General features: G+C 52.7%; 2 protein-coding genes across 6 annotated transcripts in view; one reads left to right on the forward strand and one right to left on the reverse strand.

Moving 5' to 3' along the window:
- Loxl2 (lysyl oxidase like 2) overlaps positions 1–8,386 on the forward strand; it is a 76,956-nt gene extending 68,570 nt beyond the window's left edge. The window contains exons 11-14 of the mRNA XM_004848346.3: positions 2,659–2,774; positions 3,393–3,529; positions 6,390–6,501; positions 7,067–8,386. Of these exons, the coding sequence (XP_004848403.1) occupies positions 2,659–2,774; positions 3,393–3,529; positions 6,390–6,501; positions 7,067–7,146 (445 nt within the window). The 3' untranslated portion in view covers positions 7,147–8,386. The remainder of the gene's footprint in view (positions 1–2,658; positions 2,775–3,392; positions 3,530–6,389; positions 6,502–7,066) is intronic.
- Positions 8,387–9,410: 1,024 nt separating this feature from the next.
- R3hcc1 (R3H domain and coiled-coil containing 1) lies at positions 9,411–16,140 on the reverse strand. Of its 5 annotated transcripts, none has more exons than XM_004848344.4 (9): positions 15,975–16,040; positions 15,729–15,856; positions 15,239–15,349; positions 13,988–14,567; positions 13,712–13,735; positions 13,005–13,177; positions 11,830–11,900; positions 10,555–10,650; positions 9,411–9,704 (listed from the first exon to the last, which is right to left on the reverse strand). In XM_004848344.4, the coding sequence occupies exons 1-9, from the start codon at positions 16,023–16,025 to the stop codon at positions 9,574–9,576; spliced, it is 1,365 nt and encodes a 454-aa protein (XP_004848401.1). In that variant the 5' UTR covers positions 16,026–16,040; the 3' UTR covers positions 9,411–9,573. The 5 variants fall into 5 exon arrangements, with proteins under 5 accessions (XP_004848401.1, XP_012928926.1, XP_004848399.1 ...); XM_013073472.3 differs by having other exon boundaries at positions 10,555–10,612; positions 15,239–15,376; XM_004848342.4 differs by having other exon boundaries at positions 15,239–15,376.
- Positions 16,141–24,928: the final 8,788 nt, after the last annotated feature.

A 24,928-nucleotide genomic window follows, 5' to 3' on the forward strand; every position in this document is an offset into this window, starting at 1 on the left:
GGGAGCCCCTGCTGAGCCTGCCCTGCCTCACCATGTGCTGAGCAGACCCATGGAGGGCCACAGTCCACAGATGTGGCCAACAGGCCCTCACACATGGTGGGCCTTGTTCCTGCCGGGGGGCTGAATGGTGGCATGTGAGGACAGCAGAGTGGAGCCCTCAGGAGAGCCAGGGTCTTTCTGGCAGCACCCAGGACTGGAGACTACCCAATGTGTCTGAAATGAGGACAGGAGCATTGCCCCAGCTGTCAGAGAGTGGCCCAGGACTGTCCCTTCCAGAGGCTCAGGGAGCACACTGCACATGTAGGGGAAGACTCAGGGCACAAATCAAGTGACCAAGCACATGAGTCTCCAGTTGAGAGTTTTATGGGGGCCACCAAGGACCTGGGGTGGCAAAGAAGACACCAGATTGCCCCTCCTGCCTTTCTCTGAATCAGCGGAGGCTGCACCTCCTCTGTCAGCCAGGCCCAGGTCTCAGACACCGTGCTCTGCACCCTGTGGTGAGGCCCATCCTTCCTTCTGTCCAGGTTACAAGGGCTTCCACCAAGCATCAGGGTGTGGGTCTCCTTTTCGTGTCTTGGGATTTCTTTCCTTCTCCAGCCTAGGGCTCAAGTCCCCGCCTAGGCCCCCAGCTGGGACCCAGAATGCCTTCCTTAGTGACCAGGACTTGTCCTCCACCTTCACAGTGCCCCGCTGTACCTTGTGGGGGGCCTGTGGTGGGTGGGGGGCTCCAGGCTCTACCTCAGGCCAGTGGGGAAGGAGATGCGGCACCTGGGCGGGAGGGAGAGAGGGAGGCCCACCTAGGCCCAAGAGGTAAGCAGAGGCGCTGTAGGACAGAAGCCAGAGAAAACCAGGAGGCAGTGAAACCAGCTAGTTCCCTGCCGGTGTTTGCAGGGGAAAAACTGAAGCCGGAGGAGCCTTAAATCAGGGCCACAAGAAGCCACGTGGCAGAGGCTGCCTCACAGTAGCCTGTCTGTGGGCTCCGTCTGCATTCTGTTTAGACAACGGGACACAAACCTACCCCTCTTCAGTCTTTCCAGCCAGGAACATGGTCACATAAACCCCTCTCTGAATGAGCAGACATTTTTTAGGCAGTGAGTCAGACCTCATGTCTCATCGGGCTCCTTCAGGAAGCCAAAATAGACTCTTTCAGAGTCATCCCTCGAACTGCCACAAAATCCTCCTTGTGCGAGTTCTCCCCGGGCCCCGGGCCCAGTACCATTTTACTCAGAAACACAAGTGACCTGGGGGAAGCCCGACTTAGCAATTCTGATGTTATTTTTAGCGTGAGCAAACAGAGGCGGAAGGGAAAAGAGTCTTTAATTTCCTCTCAGAAAACTCATTCCTTGCCCTTCCCCTCTTCGCTCTCCCGGCTGCCCACATACAGCGGGGCCCAAGGTCCCTGCAGGAGGCGCCGGAAGTGAGGGGCTGCAGTTGGCCTGGGAGTCACCACCGCCAGGTAGCATGAAAAACTGCGCTGCTGCTGTGACTGCTGAGAGAAGGAGCAGTGTCGAGAAAGTTGACAGGCACCGAGTTCTCCGGTTGCAGCCTTGAAGCAGGCCTCTCATGGCTTCCATCCTGTTCAGTCCCTCACGGCCCCGAGAGGTGGTCATGTTGTCTTCGCCTCTTCACTGAGGAGGACACTCAGGTTGAGCATAGAACAAACAAGGGGCTCTGTCCCCCTGCCTTGGTGCCTTGTTCTTCCGTGCTCCCCACTTTCTGAATATCCCTCCATTGGTAGGGACAAGCGTGTCAGAATCACTGCAGTCATCTGGGACACACACACATGGCAGACCAGGATAGGGCAGTAGCCAGCTCAGTTGGGCCTTGAGCCTGGGCAGTGGGTTATTCGGGAAGCCATATTTGCCTTGTTTATTATGAACCAAACACGTCACTTTCCAAGAGTCTTCATCTGTTCTCAATTCCTCCCAAGTGAGGAGATGGCCTGTTGTAAACAGTGGGAAGCTGCAGCCTGCTTGCTCCCTTCCCCAGCCTGAGGAGGCGCCTCCTCCATAGCTGCCTTGTGGCTGTCCTCAGGGATGCCCTGTCCTTCCCAGAGTCCTCTGCTCTCCTTCCGCCCCTTCTGCCCCTCTGTGATGTCTCAATGCAAGAGGCACACATTGCTGCCACTGCCCCCAGGGCCCAGAGGCAAAGTCAGGGCCTCCTCCTAGTCTGAAGTACACGTGTGTCCCAGGGCACACGCACGTCCTTCTCCAAGCACACACCCAATTTCCAGTGCCGCTTCCACCCCCCCCCCCGTCCCCACTGCTCCTGCCCTTTGGTTCTTTTTCCCTCCCTACCATATTTCTACCTTAAAATGTTTCCGAAAGACATCAGAATGTGATTTTCTGTATTAGTGTAGAGAAATAGCAGCAACTAGGAATGAGCCAGGAGAGCCAGCCGAGTGCTCTGAAGGGTCCCTGCTGGTGGAAAATAATAAGGCCCAGCGATAAACAGTTTGCCTCACTAATAGCCACGGAACTCCACTTGGTGCATATTTCAGGGCCTGGCACTTTCTGGGGAGCACCTCCTTCCTTTCCCGTCTTCCCTCTTCCTCTCCCCACCACCCCTCCCAGTCACCCGAGGTCAGATCCCCATGTGGGCAGCTGCCTGTGGGCTGCAGCAGCTCAGACACTGACCACAGGCCCTCCCTGCTCGCAGGCACTACCACAGCATGGAAGTGTTCACCCACTACGACCTGCTGAGCCTCAATGGCACCAAGGTGGCCGAGGGCCACAAGGCCAGCTTCTGCTTGGAGGACACAGAGTGCGAAGGAGGTATCTCTGTGGGGAGGGGGAACTTGGGAGCTTCGGAGGAGCTCCCACCCCTATGCCCACTGACTCTGGGTAGCCCTGTCCACTAATGTGGTCCCAGCTTCTCCAGCCTAACAGGTCCTCTGCCCGCAGTGTGACCACCTGGCCCTGCATGCCGCTGTGACACACTAGGCCCCTCCTTCTATGACAGCTCCTGGTTATCCATTGAAGCAGCCACCACTAGCATGCCACAAAATCACACTGGAGACAGGCTTTGGGCACCTGCTGTGTGCAGGCCACCTGTGAGGGGCAGAGAGACCCATCAGGCAGGAGCCTACACTCTGACTGCCTCTGCTCTCCAGCAGAGAGATCAGATGACCCTGTATTGAGCCAAAAAGCAGGCACCACAGACGCCCCAGATAAAATGAGCAGTCCGTCTGTCTGCAACCTGAGGATTTCACAGACCGGGGTGGGGGTGGGGGATCATGGAGGAGGGGCACCTGCAGGAAGGAGGGGCCTATGGGTGGGAAAATGAGTGGGGCTCCTGTTGAAATAAGAGCAGATGGGAGGAAGCAGAAGTAGGGGGCTGGGGCAGCAGGGCCCTGGGTTCTTGGTGATTGACTTCCTCACCCCTGCCTGCAGACATCCAGAAAAGTTACGAGTGTGCCAACTTTGGGGAGCAGGGCATCACCATGGGCTGCTGGGACATATACCGCCACGACATTGACTGCCAGTGGATCGACATCACCGACGTGCCCCCTGGAGAATACCTGTTCCAGGTGAGGGGGGCGCCATGCCCCCACTGAGGGAGGAGGGGCAGCCCTCCTTCCTGTAAGTGCTGGGAACAGGCCACGGAGGCCAGGCTGTGTCGAGGCAGGTGCCACACAGAGGCCATTGTGGTCTAGAAGGTAACGTAAGTGAGCAAGGCAGGCTGGCATGCAGGGCCTGGGGAGACACAGGATGCCTGGGACGTTCGCGGGTAATGCGGTGCAGCCCTGCAGACTCCGAATACAGATGCATCTGCGGGCTGACTCGGTTCCTGGGCCAGGTATTAGATCCCTGGACTGAAGCAGCTCCCCACTTTCTCTCCTTTCGAGCTTCTCTCCCTTCCACTCTGATGTTCCCCGGTGCCCTCACCCTGCCTGGACCTGTGATGTGGAGGCCAAAAGCGATTTCATAAAGACTGGTCACTCACGAGTGTTGGTGACATCCCTTCTCTCAGAGAACAGGATCTGCAGAGACCACTGTCCACACAAAGAAGTGAATCTGTAATGGTAGAATGCCAAGTGCTAGGGACAGGCTGGCCAGCTGACTGTTTTGTGGGGTCTTCCCAGGGCTTCCACATATTGTGCCAAGGGGGATGCCCAGCCCTGGGGAGGAGGCAGGGAGCCTTGACCTCCTACCTTCCTGCAAACAGTGGCAGCTCTGCCCAGGGCCCACCAGGTAGAGGACACAGGAGACACTGTGTCACCCTGGCCTCCCCTCCCGGTGCGGAGCCGCAGTCGGGCTGGCAGAGTCGTCATTTCAGCACGTCCCCACCTGTCCTGCTTTCCTGCCTGCCCTGTTGGGTGGCAAAGCGGGTGACCAGAATGAGTGATTCTGCCTTGCACACTCTCCCTCGGGGCTACTGAGCCAGCCCAGGGTTTGGCCCTCGGTCTCTGCCGCCAGACACACTTCCCCTGAGGAACTGGCACCTGCAGAGCAGTGACCACAGGGGCTTCAAGAGGCCGCGCTGGCGGCCAGGAGTCAGACAGCCAAGCCCTTTCCACCCACAAGCCTGAACCGCAGACTTGGAAAGCCCCAGCCACGCGGCTCTTTGTTCTAAAAAATGAGTACCTGTGGCCGTGTGCACATACAGTGCCTGGTGACTTGGGTTGGTGCTTTGCCAGTGACGAGGTATTACTGTGTATTCTGACAAATGCCATGGATTTAATGACCAGTATTACTGATGATTTATGCCAGGCCGGCCCTGCTTTGGCCCAGTGAATGCATCGAGCCATTAAACACAGCCGGGAAGAGATCTTACTGTCCTTGTTTCACAACCAGGCAAACCCAGCTCACGTCAAGTCTGTAGTTTGTGTTTTTGACCCTTAAACTACAGTTAGCGAATGGACTTGTGATGGATGTCTTAATGCTTCTGATGAGTTGAAAGCAGAATATGTGCCTTGGTGTAGACACAGAGCTTTTGGATGTCCAAGAGCCCCGGCCAGAAGCTCATGGCCCACGAGTGTCCACTGCATTGCAGGGCAGGGAGAGGGCACTGGATGGCAGTGAGGGGGATTCCAGGCTGGGACCTTGTGCCAAGGGTCACAGCCACCGCTCAGCGGGCCACTGTTTCAGTTGCCCTTGCTTTGTCTACTTTCTTGTCATTTCCCAGATTCACAGAAATGCAGGACACGAAAGTCCTTCCCACGATGCCGTGGGAGCAGGATGGCCCTGTGGGGACCACATATTCCAGCCCCCATCTCCTCCACCCCACACGGGCCATGCTGACCCTGATGGCCCCGACTTGGCCCTCACTGTGTCCCACTGCCCTGTGGCTGCATCTCAGGGACACCTGGGGGGGCAGGGGACTGCTGGGCCGTGGTGTGTGAGGCGTTCTTTGCCCCCTGTTGTGTGGGTTGGGCTGAAGGGATAGCTAGGTTGCTGAGTACCAGCGATCAGAGAAAAGTCAGGCCACTCCAGAGCAGGGCGTTTAGCACTTGGTCAGCAAGGACAGGTTTAGCCACCCAGGCCAGACACAGGTCCCAGCATGGCCCCTGCCAGGCCAGGCCACAGGCTGGCCTCGGTTTCCATTTTCCCTTGGCAGACCTGCCTGCTAAGGGATCCTGTCCCGGCCCTGCTGGAGCCCCACATCTGGAAAGTTCCTCAGGGGCTGCGCCCCCGCCCCAGATGCACACAGCCCTTGAGGGAAGTCCTGTCACGAGCGCTCCCAGCAGCTGCGCTCACTGCCCCAGACACAGGTTTTGCCTTCTCTCCTTCTGCCCCTGCTGTTTTCTTCTCTCCTCGGTTCCTCACCCCAAACCTCCCCTTTCTGTCCCTTCACAGACCCCTCTCAGAATGATGGTGACCCTTGGCCACAGAGGGGTCCTCTCTCCACCAGCAGCCCCCAGCCAGGACCTGGGTGTCGGAGCAGAAAGGGCTTTAGGATCACCTGGTCCAACCCATGACTTTATAGAGCAACTCACAGGCCCAGAGATAGGAAAGGGCCCAAAGTCCCGAAGTCACCATTGCCCTGAGGCAGCCCTCTTCCTTCTCCCCACCCCATCTCTGCCACCTGCTTCTTCCTCCTGCCAGGGGAGAGCCCAGAGCTTGTTCTGGGGACCCCAGGAGAGGTAACCTGGCTAATGGCCTCCCCGGTCACACTGAGACAAATGGAGTATCTTGAGGTCTCACTGCTCCAAGCCCTGCTCCTCTCTGCCTCCAGAGCTCGGCTCTGCCCTGCCTTGAGGACACTGTCAGGACCCACTGTCTCCCTCTGGCCAGTCCTGCCCTCCACTGCTCCTTGGCACCTGCCACACTCTCCTCGCTTGGGATCCACAGCTCTGGAAGCCAGGCTAGTCTCAGCAGAGCCCAGGGCCCTGGGCCCAGGATGACCCAGAAGGAATTAGCAGCTTGCTCTGACTTGATTCCTCCCAGGTTGTCATTAACCCCAACTACGAGGTCCCAGAGTCAGATTTCTCCAACAACATCATGAAGTGCAGGTGTCGCTATGATGGCCACCGCATCTGGATGTACAACTGCCACATAGGTAAGGCCGCTGGGCTGCTCACCCTTGGGACCGGGCAGAGCTGCGCTACTTTCTCCAGAAATCGAGGCAGCTTCTCACTTGGCGAGTGGAGCCAGCACCACATTCCTGGGTTCAGGGAGAAGGCGATGGGTTCCAGGGGCCGGGGTGGAGGCTGCGTTTCACAGCCAGCTCTGGCCCAGGAGAGGGCGGCACAGAACTGGCTGGGCAGCGAGAGCAGACCCCAGAGCTCTTTAAAGGGCTTGAGCTGAGGCCTCCAACTCGTTATGCATGTGACCTCAAAAAATGTGGGCGTCGGCAATTTGTGGGCTGTGTATCGGGTTTTCCTCTGTGAAAAATTAGAACCGAGTGAACTGTTCTCGTCTCCATTTATGGCTTTTTTCTTGGATTATATGACTCAAGGGCCAAAAAGGAAAGCAGAGCTTTCTCCCATGTAGGAAGGTGACAGACCTCACTCCTGGTGACAGTAAAAAGAAAGACGCTACACACTGGTGGTGGTTAGAGCAGCCCCGGCTGGGTAGGGGCCGAGCATCTAATTGGCCACTCTCTCCCCAATTCCCCTCCTCAGGTGGCTCCTTGAGTGAGGAGACAGAACAGAAGTTTGAGCAGTTCAGCGGACTCTTAAACAACCACCTCTCCACACAGTAAGGAAGCCTCGGGGTCACCTCCTGTCATCGGGTCACACCGCATCTTCCGGCGGGCCGACCAGACTCAGCTCAGGAGGAAGGTGCATCCTAGTTCACCAGGTGCTGCTGCAGCCCAGCCTCCTCGGCCTGGGCTGACCTCGGGGCCAGGGGCTCGGCCTTGGGGCTGTGGGAGCAGTGCCAGAGCCAAGCTTGCCCAGGACTCCGGGTGACACACAGGCTGGCATCAGCTCTCGGCAGCCGAGCCACTGTCCATCCCGCATGTGATGCCACCGGGTTGCGCACAGACCATACGGGCCATTTCCTGCTGCGGTTACAAGGGGCACCGGGCAGCTGGGAGCCCCAAGGCGGCCAGGCTGAATCCCGCAGACTTGAACACAGACCTCTCTTCCAAGTCCGCCAACTGCCTCTGCTCAGTTAAGTGCCACCGTGAAGTGCAGTAGTCCACCCTTATCCATGGGGATCCACTCCAGGACCTCAGTGGATGCCTGCAACCACAGTGCCAGACCCTATACATAACACTTCTTCCCATACCTATGAGAAGATCTTACTTGGGCACAGTAAGAGATTAGGACAATTAGCAAGTAATGAAATCATTGTGACAATAATAAAGGTTTCACACATGTGGCCTCTCTCCAAAAGCACCCTACTGTGCTTTCACTTTTTCACCTAAAGGAAGCATTTTCCAGTTTTTCTTTGGCATATCTGAATTGCCAGGCCAGCATCATGACTCTTGCACTTGGAGGCCATTTTTCAGTAAAATAAGGTTCATTTAACACAAGCCTTGAGATACCAAGACAGTGGATCTGATGAGAGAGATGGCACTAGGTGGCTAACAGGTGGATGGCGCATACAGCGTGGATGCACTGGGCAAAGGGATGAGGCTTGTCCCAGGTGAGACACAGCAGGATGGCGTAAGATTTCATCATGCTACTCAGGACAGTGTAAAATTTAACTCCGGAAGCGCTTCTTTCTGGAATTTTCCACTTAATATTTTTGGACCACAGTCAACCTGAAACTTCAGAGAACAAAAGCATGGACAAGGGAGGACTGCTGTAATGCTTCCATGGTTTCCCATTAGGTGCACTCGGATTGGTGCTGATTTTGTTGGTGCTCCTCTCCACCCTCTCTTGCTTCTCAAGATACCATTATTCTATGTTCACAGCCTTTGAAACATAAGTCATTTAGTGGCATTTAACATCGGGCATCTGGGCCTTCAAAAATATAGCTCCAAAGAAAAACCAGCCCACCTGCATCAGCGAGTCATCTTTCCATGGTTCCAGTTCTGGGGTTACTGATTCAGGGGTCTGTAACTGGGGTCCTGGGGCCAAGCCATCTCATCACACACCTGATACATGGGCTGAAAGGTACATGACACGCACCTGGCCTTCTTCAGAACCACTGCACCCCGGACCCCAGCTCCCTACATCCACTGCTGAAAAGGAGCTTCACACCGGGTCCTGGTTCCCCTCCTCAGACTTGGTTCCCATGCCCCCCCACCATCCACTGTGCCCTAGGGGGGTCCTCAATACAGATTACGAAGGGAGCAAGTGTAGTCCTCTGAGAAGCCATCTAGGGAGGCCCCAAAACCAGAGACCCACTTCCTCTCTGGAACTCTTTGCTGGTTTATACTGAAACTTGTCAGGACCAGAGGGAACAGGAACGGGACAGCTAGGTTTCAACAGTGACAAGGGGCTCCCCTAAGGAGGGAGCGTGCGGCAGCAGAGCAAGGGCTCTGCACCCTTCCCAGCAGCAGCCTGGGTGGGTGGCCACCCCAGGCAGGCACGCTCACCCAGACCAGGCTCCCACCCATGTGCAGGGCTTGTGAGGGTCAGCAACTCAGGGGTCCATCATGGCCCCAAAGCTCCGGCTGACGCCACCTCGGCATCCACTCTGCAGGAGCTAGCAGAGGAAGGCACAGGCCCTGCCCACATGTCTCGATCTCGCCTGTTCCTGCAGGAGATGCAAAGGCACCCCGCACTCAGAGCTCACCTCTGGGCCTTCTGTGTTCCTAACTGTAACCTGCACGGACGGTAACACCGTCCCAGGGGAAGGCGGGCGTACATGAAATGTCAGACACTGGGCAGACAGCACAAGGCAGGAGCAACTACCCCAAACCACCTGGACTGTGGACAAGTGCCCTGGAGCCCTGACAGGATCCTCCAGGTCACAGTCCCTCGGTGACCAGCTCTCCAGCAGCTGCAGGCCCACAATAGGAGATGGGACAGCGCCCCCTAGTGTCCCATCACAGAACACATTTTGAAGCAGTTGGAACAACTTTCAAGTTTTTATTTTTTCTCAATTTCTGGGATTAAACCAAACTAAAGCCCAGGCCCCATGGTGAAGCTCCGCAGAGGCTCAGGGCTCCTGATGTCTGTAAGGGCTGGTGGTGTTGGTGCCCAGCTTAGTCTGAGCAGCCAGGCCTGGGGCCTTAGGACGGCAGGTTACTTGGGCCGGAAGGCCGCTCTTTCTTTTTGTGTTGGAGCCCCAGAGCCCGGGCCACCAGCCTCCGGGCCACTGCCGCATCTGTCTGTGGCCTCTCCTTCACCAGTTGCAGGAGCTCTGAAAGGAAGGCCCCACCAAGTGGGGGGCCTGAGTCAGGGCTGTGGCACAGGGTAGCCGGAAGCCAGTGTCTGTACCATAGCAGCCAGAGCTTTGAGAGAGGGCCCTGTGAGGCTGTGGACCGGTGCTCCGGTGGGACCCTGGCCCAAACCTGTCACCCCTGGAACCTGTTTCGCTGACTCTACAGTGGGGTAGGGAAGGGTCCATGCTCTTGTCTTGCGGGGCCTTTTGGGGAAATCAAGTCAGGATGGTACACCCGGGGCACTTGGCCCTACAGACAAGATTGGGCAGAGGCCTCATCGCCGTCCACACGGCCTGGCTGCCCTGGAAGACCTGCCCTTGGCCTGTTTCGAAATCATGGAAAACTGGCCTAAAAGCCTCCAGCGTGCTTTCTAGAAGGAGGAAAGACAGGGACTAACATTTATTAGTGAGTCTCGGGGCCAGGCAGTCTGCATGCTCTCATTCAAGCCTCCTGCCTACCATGGACAATCTGCCTATGTTAAAGGGAAAGAAATGCACTCACAGGCTAAGTGACTCGTGCAAAGTCAGCTGAGATAAAGGACAGAGCCAGGATCCACCTAGGGCTGACCCACACCCTGAATGGCATGGTCTCCACAGCCCCCAGGAGGCGGCCAGGCTTTACCTGTGATGCCGAGCAGGGGCAGCCCCAGGCAGTGGCTGCAGACACCACCCCCCTTGGGCCCCCAGGCCCTCTGGGGAGGGCAGCACAGACCCCCGGGGTTCCTAAAACGCAGGGAACTGAAAGAGTGGACTACACAAGGAAGAGTCGCAAGGCCCAAACCCAACACATCCGCCTGCGGCCCCCGACCAGGGACAAGGGCATCCTTACTTGGCCTCTGTAGGGCTCTGAGCTTCGACTGCTTGGTTCCCTCTGTGAGCGGCCGGATCTTGAGAATGGAGAAGTCCTTGGTCAGAGCCTCAGTAGCTGGGGGAGGCGAGCAGATCTGAGTGTGGACCTCTCCGCCAGGCCACCCCGCGTCAGGCAGCGCTGCTCTGCCACAGCTCTGGCTGGGCGGGAGACGATGGCCGCTGTGCCCCTCGTGCCCCGAGCCCTGCAGACCTGCTCGGGGGACGCCCGCCTGTCTCGTAGGTGACACCACAGCCACCAGGCAGCAGTTGCACCAGCAAGGCTGTGACCCTGAGACAGCCAGCTTACATCCCATTCCTCCACGCGCCTCCCGAGATGCCCTGGGCACCTGCGCTCTCTGCCCCAGTCATGCTCAGCCATGGAGCACCCGGGCTATTCACAGAGCACGCAAGACAGAGCTGGGGGAGGTCAGTCCCTTGCCATCTGTTGCTTTACAGATGAGGAAACTGAGGCCAGGACATGACCTGCTCTTGTCATACTGCCACAGAGCCCAGAGACAGCCACTGCCACCTCCTGCCGAGGCCCGCTCCTCCCATGGCAGCTGGTGGCCTCCCTGCCTCCCTTCCAGGGACTCCCCAACCGCCCCATCCCTCTGTTCCCAGAACGCCCCCCAGGGCCCAGGCTCTGAGGACCAGGCCGCAGCAGTGCAGGAGGTACCCCCTTCTGGTGTACAGAAGGCTGTGCAGTTCAGGGCAGCAAGGGTCCCTATTAAAAAATACACCCAGGGTGACCACTAGGGCGGCAGGGTGAGGGAAAGTGACCGAAGAGGGACAAGCTGGAGTCAGAGGCAGCTGTGAGGCGCCCCTAGCTTCGACATCAAAGGCTTCACGCTGGCATTCTGGGAACTCAGCCTGCATGTGTGGGACGAGGCACCACCCTACCTGAGGCTGACATGACAACAGAGTGAGAAAGCTTCTCCATGAACCCCATGAAACCACCAGTATGGGAAGCTGGGGACCTGTAACACCAGCACTTGCCGATGACCTCATTCAGCATGTGGACAGACCTAGGGCTTGGCCTGTGACCACAGAACCTGAAGTCCTTTGCTCAGGAGGCACCAACAGGAACGGTAAAGGCCAGAGATGTCCTGAGAACCCCCAAACTGCAGCTCAGGCTGGCAGGAGGTGGAACCTGTGGGCCCAAGGTGACCTGCACCCAGAGACGGTGGCCCTGGAGACAGGGTCCCTGCAAATGCCTCTCAGAGATGAGGAGGAGCCCACCACAAAGCCCCCTTACCTGAGGCCAGGCAGGGGAAGATGCCAAGTGCGTGCGTGTCGTCTACCCACTGGATCTTGAGCCCTTTGTCCCTGTGTGGAGAAGACACAGGTGGCTACAAAGGCCAGTGACCAAGCCCCTTCTTGTGGATCTCACAGGAAAGTTCCCTCCCACCTCCAATGCTGGAACACTTCGTCTGCAAGACAAGAGTACATCTCTTCCAGGAAGGAGGTGAAAAGCATCAGATCAGCTTCACAAAGACAAATGTGACCCTGAAACAGGTCAAGCTGGTCCCCGGGGTCCACACTGAAGGACCAGGACGCGAACGGCTCCTATGGCACAAGGCCAGGGTGAAGGAGGTGCCTCCCCAGCATGTCCCAGCCAGATGGAGCCAGATGGGCTCCAAGGCTGGAGGGTATAGGGCTTGTGACAGGAGCCAGAACAAGCATATCTGGGACCCTGCTCCAGTCAGCTTCCTTCCTGGGCGCCCAGCTCCTCTGGTGACACTGCCATACCATTGGGGACAGAGAACAGAAGGGCACACCATGCCCCCTTCAGCCTGGGGAGCACAAAGGAAGATGGGACAGGAAGCAGTCAGAAGGTGGCACACCTGTGCACACTTGGAAGGCTGAGGCAGGAGAATGGCTCTGAGTTCCAGGCCAGCCTGAACAACACAGGGAGCCCTTTTTCAAAATAAATAAATACATGGAAATAAAAAGCCCATTCAGAAAAGTAGAGTAGTGGAGAACAGAAAACGAGAATTAAAAAACAGAGACAAAGACAGAAATTGAATCCAGAGGAATCTGAGAACATCAACAAGTCTTGTCTCTGAGTATCTCCCTGGCCTCCCTGGCTTAAGCCAGACCCCCAGAAAAAAGCTGCACACTGAAATGGCCCTTGGCTTGCCGCAGACACGCTGGGCAGCTGGCAGGGGGCAGGGAGTAGGAGGCGCGGACTTGCAAGGGCCACCCTAGAACGTGTCTACAACCACAGCACTGCTCTCCCTTCCCAGCCACGGCCAGCGAGCAGACCTGCCCCGAGCAGAGCTCAAGCGACGGACCCACCTTCTGCCTCTCTTTCTGTAGCATTAGGTCCTGGGGCGAGGTGGGAAGCTCCCTCAGCAACAAAGGGCTGTCCTAGGTCCTCTCCAGGAGGCAGGCACCTGCCTCCCACCCCAGCCCATGGCCACCACTCACTGGAACTCAGAGAACGTGGCCAGCAGGTCCTCCGTCCTGAGTGCCGGCTCGAAGTCGTAGATCTCCAACACATGGGCCAGGTCCTTCTCCCCAGGCAGCTCCTCCGAGAAACAGGACAGGTCGAGCTGGGCCTTCTCTACCTGAATCTCCTTCTCCGTCAGGTTGGCTGTGATCTGGGAGTGAGCAGAGCCCTTGGCAAGGGGAGCTCTGGGACTCAGAGTCCCAAACAACTCCTTTCAAAACCACTCTGAGAGTTCTGCAGGGAGGGGGACCCCAGCCCAGCAGGAACCCCGAGCACAACCCCAGACAAAGGCTGGGAGATCAGGCTGCGGGCGTTCAGGGAAGGGCGCTTCGCATATGGAGTCCCCACGGGGTGACTGGCACCCACATGCTTCACGTCATCCTGAAAAGCTCAGTGTGGACACTCACTCTTCAGAGGGGGAAGCTGAGTGCAAAGAGGTAGTTTTTCCCAGAGTTGTACTCAGTAGACAGAGCTGGGTGGAAGCCCAGGATGGTCCCTTCCCTTATGAAAGAGGTGATGCTAAGCAAGTCTGTACGATCTGTATCCCTCACGTACAAGACAGCAAAGGCTCCACCCTCCCAATGGGACCCGAAGCCAAAATCGAGCAGGCACTCGGTTCCAAGGAAAAGCAATTTGTAATAAAAAGCAGGCAGGGGGTGGTGTTCTGGAGTTCTGGAGTGAGCACCTGCCTGTGCGCTGTCTCCTTCACCTTGAAGAGGAGGAAACAGATTTAGAAAAGCGAGTTACTTGCCCAGGGTCAATTAGCTCCTAATTGGCTGAGCCAGGACCCAATCTACACCTCCTACCTCATATTCCCTAAAGAACCACTATCACCCAACACCAGGCCTGAGCCACAGCAACGCCGCCCACCCTCCACTCCATGACCCTCCGTCCCCACCCACCTGTGGCCACACCCACCTCACTTCCGCCCTCCCTTTTCTGGGCTCAAGAGCCTTATCACCTCCTGCAGCAGCTCACTGCGCTCCTCCTCGGAGCAGCTGCCCTCTTCTCCTTCGTCCTCCTTCTCTTTGTCCTTCAGAATCTGCTCCAGCTGACTCGCATCCTCCTCCTTCAGGGCTGGCTGCACACTGGACCCTAGCTGTTTGGCTAGCTCCACCCCACAGGCCTTCCCTGAGGGACTCTCAGGCCCTGGGGGCCCAGTGTCAGCTGGCTCCAGCCGTGTTTCATTCTCGAAACTTTGGCCTGGGCCCTTCAGGTCCGCCGTTTCCTGAGTTATCAACACGGGGAGTCCTTGATCAGCGTCGGGGTCCCCAGCACCTGCATCTCCGGACTCTTCCAAGACCCCACCAGCGGGGGCCTCTCCCTTGACCCCTGGGGTGGAGGTCACTGCCCCGTCATCTTGCCTGCGCAGCACCCGGGGCACATACAAAGGCTGGTCGGGCTTGCGTCCACGATGCCACCAGCCAGCCCGTGCACCTTGGGGACCGGCACCCGCTCCCTGGTTCGAGGTGGGCCGAGGACCATGGTATTTGCCGGGGTGGCCGGCAGGAGGGCGGCAGGGCCCGTGTGAACTCAGTACCCTGGAGCAGAACAGGAGGAGGTGATCAGAGTGTGTCTGGGCCCACAGGAATACGGGGCTGTCATTCAGGCGTGCCACTGTCAAGTCAGCATTAGGTAGAAACCAAAGCCGAAATGACTCACAACCCCCTCAGGAAGGCACCCTGGTTGAGCCAGAATCCCATCACTGACAAGCCCCAAACGCTGGCTTGCCTCCAGGTGCTAGAATCAAATCAGAGATCCCCGAGGCTTGTTCACACACCACACAGGGTAGCTACTCCCACTGTGGAACTAGAAAAACGTGCAACTGTAAACACTAGGATCAGAGCCACTACGCTAAGATGCTCATTCTGCAAGATGCGACTGGGAAGAGGTGACTGACAGCAGGGCAGGGGCTGCCCTGCTCCATCATCTCTCTGGGGCACAGGCTGACCAAGAACGTGGGCAGACCCACCCTCACCTGGCACAACAGGAAGAGCCGAATTTGCCAAAGCTGTGAATTCCCCAAGCTGTGCGCGTCTGCCGAAGCAAACAGCAACACTGACTTTACAAAACGGGGTAGGAGCAGAGGTAGAGGCCGCTGGGCTGGCTCTCTGCCCAGTTCCTGCCAAGCTGCACCCTCCCCGGGCCTGGCCAGCCGGCCTGCCACAAGGAACTAAGGGCTGAGAGCGCTCCAAGGTGACAGGACACACACCTGACGTCCAGGTGACAGATGACAGTCCTCCTCTTCCAGCCTTCACCAACAGAGAAGCTGCTCAAGAGATCAAACTTCTCCGCTGTTCTATGGATCAGGTACCGCAGGCGACTGGACAGTGGGGGGAAAAGCAGAACCCTGGGAAGGGACCGGAAGAAGTGCTGGGGGGGGGTGCTCCCATCCCCCCAGGGGCCTGACTCCTCCCAGATACACTCCTAGGTTAACAGTGGGTTTAACGCCAGGCCCGCTCTGCCCCACCGGTCCAAGGCCAGGCGCAAAGGACCTCAGCATAAAGTCATCCCTGGAGCTATGCAGGCCCGTCAGTCTTGGGGTGATGCTGAGAATTACAAAGGAAGAGACTGGCGGCAGAGGTTAAGGTGAAAGGCGAGGTCCGGGCCAGCTGCCAGCCAGTTACCTGGGTGCTGCACCTGGGGGAGGCTACAAATCCTGCCCTTCCCCAAATCAAAGCGGCTCCCTCACACCTGCGTACTTTGACAGCTGCTTCTGCAGCAGGAAGCGGTCCAGCTCCTCCTGGACCCGGTGGACAAAGTCATTCTCGGCCGAGGATAGGAAGACACCGTCCAAACAGAGCAGGGCCAGGGTGACTGCTGAGAGAGCCTGCAGGGGAGGTGGGCAGGGCCGGATCAGAGCCCAGGTCCCTGGCCCGCCCACGGGCGGAGGAGCCTCACGGGGTCCCCGGAAGCCAAGGGGCAGGGAGGGGGCGCCGGGCCCCCACCAGGGCCGCCTCCCAGGCGCCGCGGGCCCAGCGCAAGGTCAGGCGTCGCATCCCGCGCTGCCATCGTCGCCCCGGCCGTGATCCGCGTCGCCCACTCACTCACTCATCCTACCCGCCGGGAGCGGGGACCTGAGTGTGAAAACCCCGAGCTCGCCGAACTCACCGCGACCGCCCTACGCCTCGCCGCCGCCGTCGGGGTCCACAAACGCCTGCGCGCCCCCGCACGTCGGCGGAAGCCCCCGGCCCCGGCGGAGCCTCAGCGCCACCGCGTGGCTTGGGGGAGGTATCGCAAGAGCGGCGAGGGAGGGGCTCTTGCCATGGAGCGGGCCGGAGGCCGAACCTGAGGCCGGGTTGGGGGCGGGGTGGGGCGGGGCAGGAGCGGGGGCGGAGCCAGGGCACACCTAGAACGGGAACACCTCCGACAGACTTCTCGCACCCGGACAGGTCTAGGGATTACATTCATGGGAAGACGGGAAAACCGAGGCCCAGAAAGATAAAATGGCTCGTCCAAAGTTGCACGGATAGTCAATTCTGGAGTCTTTCTTTGAGCAAATGCGGACCTGATTCCAAAGTCAGCTCTGTGATTTTTTTTCCCCACTAACTGTCCTCTAGGGTCAATGAAGTGAAGTTCAGACACTTTGGAGTGGCCACATATTCTAGGGAGGGGTGGCGCTAGATTTTCCTTAGGTTTCCCTCTCCAGGGACCTAAGAGGACTAAAGAGGAAGGGAGTTTCTAGGCATCAGGTGTTCTGCACCCTGGGCCTTTCATCTCCCTCAGTGAGCGACCAGCTGTGTTCATCCTGTGGCCAGCTGGGCTAGGCAGCCTCTGGCTCGGTGATTTACAGGTCAACGTTTTCTACCCTTCTCCATCCTGCTCCCACCTTGGGCAGAGCTTAAAATGCTTGGTCTCAGACGGCCCGTGAGATGGGCTATTATAACCTAGGAGACCAAGGCTGGAATCCTCCTGTTCCCTGAAAAGCATTAAAATATAAGCCCTTGGTCATCCAGAAGCCAGAAGCCCAGGGCAGCACACAGCAAAACAGGGCCTTGGGCTGACAGCACCTAAGACACAAGTCTGTGTCCAGCCTGAGTGGGCCCTGGTGTGGGGTGCAGGTGTGATGGGAAGGCAGGGCTGTCCCTGGAAGAGGCTTGGGTGTGGGCAAATGGAGAAAAATAAGATTTCGGTCTCTCTCACCCCCCCAAGTATTTCTAAGAGACGAGGACGTGGTACCATGTGTACAAAAGCCATCTTTAAAGATAGCCACCAAGAACAGACCTAGGCTAAAGACAAAATGGAAATGGAGAAGCCAGGTGAGGTGGCACATGCCTGTGATTCCAGCTGCTGTACTCGGCTGAGGCAGGAGGATCAGAGTTTGAGCACAGCCTTGGTAACTTTTAGTGAAAGCCTGTCTCAAAATGCAGCTCAGTTGTAGAGCACCCCTGGATTTGATCCTCAGTACAGTTTTGTTTTTTTTGTTTTTTTGGTACCGGGGATCGAACTTGGTCCTTGTGCTTACGACGCAGGCGGCAAAACCACTGAGCTAAATCCTCAGCCCCAGCACAGTTTTTTTTAATCCCCCCATCATGGAGAAACAAACCCTAAACCCAGAAAACAAGCTGCACCCCGCTTCACAGAGGTAGCCCAAGACTGAGGTGTTCAACAAATTCAGAGTTGCAGTACAAACAAAACCCTCAGGGAAAGGCTCCCCATGAACCCTGTTTCCACCACTCCCTGTGCAGGTAACTCAGAGGCTGAACAGGTAAGAAGGTTCAGGATCAAGGCTCTGCTGAGGGCCGGGCTTATGTAGGGATGGCTAGGAACCCGGCAAAGGAACCACAAGGCATCTCCACACACGATTTGGGAGCAAACAGCAGGTGAGAATAGACCGATGCCCATTCACCCAAAGGTGAGTCAACATGAGAAAGAGCAGCAGAGGATATGTGCAATTTCTACAGCAAAGAAGAGTGTAGCAGGAAAAAGACAGAGGCTAAGAGCATCGTGGATGATTATGTTAAAAATACAAAAGAAAATTTCAGTGAATAAATGCTTTGTATTCTCCAGGAAGCCAAAGGAAGCTTGACTTCCATGTTCAATGGCAAAGACTGGATAGATGTGGATGACAGCTGTCAGAGCCATGGGAGATGTGAAAGACTATCATGGTGACCACAGGAGCAGCAACAACTGCAGTCAGCAATGTGACGACATTTCGGCAGCTTAGAATACAACAGAGACCTGCTGCTTCTGTGGAGCTTCCAAAAAGCCCTCTCAGGGGCCAGTGGTTACCTGCAGTGTAGACAGAAATGTACACCGAGGGTTAGCCAAGGCTGCCCAGATATGGGGTGCAGAGGTCAGCCTAGAAATCCAGATCTAGTTTGGCTACCAAGTACCTGCTATAAGACACCCTAAGACTAAGACTTTCCCATCTTTAGGGGGTCATTAGAGGTGTCTGGATGCTGTAGTCTATGGCCAGAGATAGAAGTTAGGAATTCATAAAGTAGGTTAATCCAGGCAGTGTAAGGAGCTGAGGGTGTCCCCTCCAGAATGGAAGGCATGCTGGGTACAGTGCAAAAAACACACAAGTCAAAAACCTAAATCCCCAATCAAAGCCTTTTTCCTGTAGGCAAAGGACCAGGAAGAGGGCAGCCTAGCAAGAGAGAGAACTTCAAGGCCAAGCCTGCCCTATATCAGCCAAAGCCCATCACCACCCAGGGTGGGAGCCTGGATTGTCTCCACGACTTTCCACAAGGATGAGGTCAGAGAAGCCAGATAGGGAGCTGGGAGTGTCAGCCCCTCCTTGCAATGTCATTAGATATTCCTGGTCCATCTACACCCAGTAGTAACAAGACACCCCGACCCTTCCCCCTGGGGTGGTATAAGAGGAGGCCTAGGGCACAGGACTTTCACCATCAAGAAATCACCCGAGAAGCAGCAGCAAGGCACGTCCAGCCCTCCCAGCTAGGAAGGTGTCTGTGCCCCCCAGTAAGGAACCCCCCACATTTCAGTGTCAGAGAAAGCCAAGTGGGGAACCTAGGCTTGAACCCTGACAAGGAAAGTGAGAGGAAGAAATATAAAACAGGAGCAGAAATCAATAAAACCGAAAACAAAGACAGCAGAGAAAAATCAGTAAAAAGGCTGTCTCTGAAAAGATCAATAAAAATTGATAAACTTCTAATGACCCTGAAACGATGAGAAAAAGAGTGAAGGAGAGAAGATGTGAGTTACTAACAGAAGGAATGAAGCAGAGGCATGGTTACCGGAAGTACAATAAGCAACTTTACACACGTCCAGATGAGAACTCAGGAAAAAATCCAGTCCTAAAACGTTACTTAGACCATTCCGTTTATATAAGCTTTTTGAAAGGACAGAATTTTGAAATGGAGAATTGATTAGTGGATGCAAAGGTTAAGAACAAGAGGGAAAAAGTGGGGCAAAGAGAATAATTGAGGGGGAAGGTAAACAAGTAGGACAAAAAGGTGAGACAAAAGGAATTAAAGGAGCAATTCTCCTGAACGTGTGTGTGTGTGTGTGTGTGTGTGTGTGGCCACGGACAGGCACTGAGGGTAAAACCCAGGGCATTTGCACAAGCTATATCCTCAGCCTTTTTTAAATTTTGAGACAAGTTCTCACTAAGGCCCTAAATTCCCCAGTCTAGGCTCAAAGATTCGATCCTCCTGCCTCAGCCTCTGAGAGTGCTAGGACTACAGGCCTGCATCACCATTCCCAGGTATACTATCTCTTGACTGTAGTGGTGGATATAAGAACCTATCCATGTGATAGTTATTAGACTAAACACACACATACACCCAGTACAAGTCATGTAGAAAAATGTGAATACGATCAGTAGATTGCACTGGTATCAATGTTTGGTTGGATATTATACTATAGCTTGCTCTTAGATGTAACCACTGGGGAAATGGGTAAAGAATACATGGAATCTCTTTTTGTTTCTTATAATTGCATCTGACTCACCAACTTTTTCAATAATAATTTGAATTACAAAAGAAAAATCCAATGTACCAATTTCTTAAGTACAATTGAGATCATTAATAACTTAATAAATATAAAGGAAGCTGGGACCAAATGTTAATTGAAATCTATTTTGTCACCTTGAATTTATCAAAGTGGTTCTCATTTGATATAAAATATATAGGATACATAAATAAAATTATAACAGTTATAAACTTTAAAACTTAATGAACACTACATATTTAAATTTGGTGGGGGTTTTTTGGTACCAGGGATTGAACACAGGTCATTGAGCTTGTGCAGCAGGTGGCAAAACCACTGAGCTAAATCCCCGGCCCCTAAGTTTGTTATTTTTATAAACTAATATAACTTAAAATCTAAATATAAGAAGTCTTTTGTAAAAAAAAGCTACTCTCAGACATGAAAAAGTCCACATAGAAAACTCCATGAAAGTCAAAGAAAAAGCCAAGCATGGGGGCACACACTTGTAATCCCAGCACTTGGGAGGCCGAGGCAGGAGGATTGCTGTGCATTTGATGCCAGCCTGGGCTCCATAGTGAGTTCAAGGCCAGACTGAACTACATAGGGAGACCCTGTCTCAAAAAACCAAAAAGGAGGATGGTGGAGTGGTGAGCAGCAGAAAAAGAAGCTTTCCAGGATTTGGTGTCCAGACATTGGAATATAGCAGCAGGAGGAGGAGAAGGAGGGAAATGGGTCCCTGGGACCTAGGAAGCACCTGAAGTGAGAATTGAAGTCCACAGAGAGAGCCAAGAGAGAGACTTCAACAAAAAAAGAGGTTAGGGGGCAGGCGGCACTTTGTCCCAGAGTCCAGACTCATGGCATAGGAAGGGCAGATCAAACCTGCAGACATGTGGTGACTACTGGTGATCCCAGAGGTCTCCATTGAGAAAAGCACCAGAGGAACACAGCAATGGCCACGGCGGACTGAAGTGGCTGGTGAGTTATTCAGGTTCAGACATCAGGAGAGGGGGATTGGCCAGGAGCCATCTTAGAGAGGGGCCAACTGAGCTTGGAACCCAGAACAGCAAAGCCCCACTCCATCTAGTGGCTCCTGGTGTCAACGGTGAGGGTGGTGAGTTCAAGCCAGCAGGAGGCACACAGAGTGGGACAGACTCAACAAACCCAGTCCCAGCGTCATAGCTAGAACCCAGCCTGAACTTCAGTGGAAGGAAAGGTCCAGGCTTGCTGGGATTATCTACACCCCCACCATAAATCAACAGCTGGGATTCAACAACTCAGATGTGGACTCTGTCTGCCCACATTGTCTACCAGTGACAGCAGAGACACACCTTGGATTGGACTTCTTTTTCTCTCTTTTCCTTTTTTCTCCTGATTTTCTTCTTCTTTTTTCTTTTCTTTTCCTCATTTCTCAGCTTGTGTTTTGTTCTGCTTTATTTTTTCCTGGTTGTTCTTGTTTTTACATGAGCGTGAACAGTTGCTAGTTGTTTTGCTGTGGTTGTTCTGTTCTGTACTTGTTTTTATTTCTTCCTTCTCTCTTTCCCTCCTACCTTCTTTACCAGTTTCCCAAAGTTTGTGTGAGGTCTTCCTTTGCCCTCCAGCCTTGCTTCTAAACTCATCTTCTTTTTCTCTACTTTTCCCCCCACCCCTTGCTAAATCATCTCCCCTTACAGTAAAATCGCCATGGTAAGGGCTTATTTATTACATACAATTTTCTGGTTCATTCTAGATTTTGTGACATAGCCACAAATCTAGTTCAGTGGATAAGGGTAGCGAATTCCTAGTTACTATAGTTTGTCATTCAGTAGGCTGTATTTGATGCTATTGTTATTTGCTGATTGTACTACTTTAGCCAAGGTGACATAATTGTGCTAATCAGTTGTTCTTCCTTGTATACCAAGACTAAGTTTCAAATAAGCACTAACACAATTGTAATGGGAGACTTCAATACCCCACTGTCACAAAGAGACAGGTCATCTAGATGAAAAAAATCAACAATGAAATATCAGAATTGAACCAAACTTTTGAACAAATGGACTTAGTAGATATCTACAGAGTGTTCCACCCCACAACATTTTAGAATACGCATTCTTCTCAGCTGCACATGGGATATTCTCCAAAATAGACCACATACTAGCTCATAGAACATGCTTAAGTAAATGCAAAATAATTGAAATTATCCCATGTGTATTATCAGACCATAGTGCAATGAAACTGGAAATCAATGGTGAAAGCAACCACAAGAACTTCATAAACACGTGGAAATTAAACAACACCCTCCTAAACAACCAATAGGTCACAGATGAAATTAAAGAAGAAATTAGACAGTTTCTGCAATTAAATGATAATGACAATTCAACATACTGGAATTTATAGGACACAATAAAAGCAGTGAATACTCATATCAGGAAAACAGAGCCGGCTCAAATGAACAACTTAATATTGAACCTCAAGCTTCTAGAAAAAGAAGAACAAGTTAAGCTCAAAGCTCATATGAGGGAGGAAATTATGAAGATTAGAGCAGAAATTAATGCAATGGAAAGTAAGAAAGCAATACAAAGAATCAGTGAATCAAAGAGTTGGTTCTGGGCCAGGGATTTAGCTCAGTGGTTCCACCACCTGCCTCACAAGCCCAAGGTTCCGAGTTTCATCCCAGGTAAAAAGACAGAGAGAGAGAGAGAGACAGACAGAGAGAGAGAGAGAGAGAGAGAGAGAGAGAGAGATGGTTCTTTGAAAGATTAAATAAAATTGACAAGCCCTTAGACAGCCTTATCAAAAAAGGAAAGAAAAGACTCAAATCCGTGCAATTAGGAATCAAAAAGGTAAAATCACAACAGAAGAAATCCAGAAGATCATCAATACCTGTTTTGAGAACCTGTATTCTAATAAGATGGAAAACATAGAAGAAATGGACAGATTCCTAGATACATACGAATTGCCAAAACTGAATCAACATCAATCAATAAAATTGAAGATGTAATTAAAAACTTACCAACAAAAAAAGCCCAGGCCCTGACAGATTCCTTGCTGAATTCTATAAGAAATTTAGAGAAGACCTAATGCCACTATTTCTCAAACTCTTTAATGAAATTGAAAGAGAAGCATATTCCCAAATTCATTCCTGGAAGCAAGCATTACCCTGATACCAAAGTCAGAGAATGACCCAACTAAAAAAGAGAACTAGAGGCCAATTTCCCTAATGGACATAGATGCAAAAGTCCTCAATAAGATACTAGCAAACAGAATGCAGCAAATCATCGAGAAGATTACACACCATTAACAAGTTTGGATTCATCCCAGGGATAGAAAAATGGTTCAACATATGCAAATCAATAAATGTAATACACCATATTAACAAAGCCAAGGACAAAAACCATATGATCATCTCAATAGATACAGAAAAAGCCTTTGAGAAAGCCCAACACCCATTCTGATAAAAATCCTACAGAAAATTGATCTTTATCTCAATCTGGCAAAAGCCATCTATTACAAAACAATGGCCAACATCATACCAAATGGACAAAAACTGAAGCATTTCACTCTAAAACAGGAACAAGACAAGGATGTCCACTGTCACCACTCTTATTCAATACAGTTCTGGAAACATTAGCCACAGCAATTAAATAAAAGAGAAATAAAAGGAATAAGAATAGGAAAGGAAGAAGTTAAATTATCAGTATTTGTGGATGACATGATACTTTACATGGAAGACCCCAAAATCTCTACAAAAAGACTTCTGGATTTAATAACCAAATTCAGTAGCACAGTTGGATACAAAGTCAAGACAAAAATCAATAGCCTTCCTGTACATGAATAACAAACTTACTGAGAAAGAAATTAGGGAAACGTCTTTAATGATAGCATCCAAAAAAAAATTAAATACCTATGAATCAATCTAACAAAGAAAGTAAGAGACCTCTACATTGAAAACTACAGTACTCTGAAAAAGGAGATCAAAGAGGATATCAGAAAATGGAAAGATATCCCTTGTGCATGGGTAGGAAGAACTAATATAGTGAAAATGGCCATACTTCCAAAATTGTTATACTGCTTAAATGCAACCTCGATCAAACTTCCAATAGCATATCTCACAGAATTAGAAAAAAAATTCTAAAATTCATTTGGAACCAGAAGAGACCTAGAATAGCAAAGGCAATTCTGGGCAACAAAGCCAAGGCAGGGGGCATCACAATTCCTGACTTGAAATTATTCTACAAAGCTACTGTGATTAAAAACAACAACAGCATGTTAGTGCCAAAAACACAGACCCAAGGATCAATATAACAGATTGGAAGATGCAGGAACAACTCCAGACACACTCAGCCACCTCATCTTTGACAAAGGAGCCAAACACCCTCGCTGGAGGAAAGATAGCTTCTTTAATAAACGGTGCTGAAAAAACTGGCTTTCCACATCCCAAGCATTAAAACTAGACCCATATCTTGGAAAAACACCCCAAATGCCCATCAACCAATGAATTGATAAAAAAAGATGTGATTTGGGGATTTAGCTCAGTGGTTCCGCCGCTTGCCTCGCAAGCACAAGGACCCGAGTTTGAGTCCCAGTACCAAAAAAAAAAAAAAAAAGATGTGATTTTTGTGTATAATGGAGTACTACTCTGCCATAAATAAGGATAAGCTTGAGATACTTATAGATAAATTGATGTACCTTGAGACCATACTTTTAAGTGAAATAAATTGGATACACGTTTAAATATCACATTGTTTCTCTTATGTGAGAAACCAAAAGTGGAAATGAGGACTAAAATGTACAATAGACATTGGGAAATGGGGAGAAAATGTTCAAATGAGAAGGGGAACTAGGGAAGGGGGAAGGAAAGGAGGGACAAGAAAAGAAACCAGAGAAAATTGAAGGAAAAAATGGAAACAAAGCTTTTGTACATAAGGGAAGGTGGGGGATTGGAGAAAAAAAGAAGAAACAAGGTATATCTTGTAGTGGTACAAATTCCCAATGATGAATGTTATAATTATGTATATCTAAAATTTAC

This window comes from Heterocephalus glaber, unplaced genomic scaffold, assembly GCF_053883595.1.
Source record: "Heterocephalus glaber isolate CG9 unplaced genomic scaffold, H.glaber_assembly_v1.0 deba00001460, whole genome shotgun sequence".
Classification (NCBI taxonomy): Eukaryota; Metazoa; Chordata; class Mammalia; order Rodentia; family Bathyergidae; genus Heterocephalus; species Heterocephalus glaber.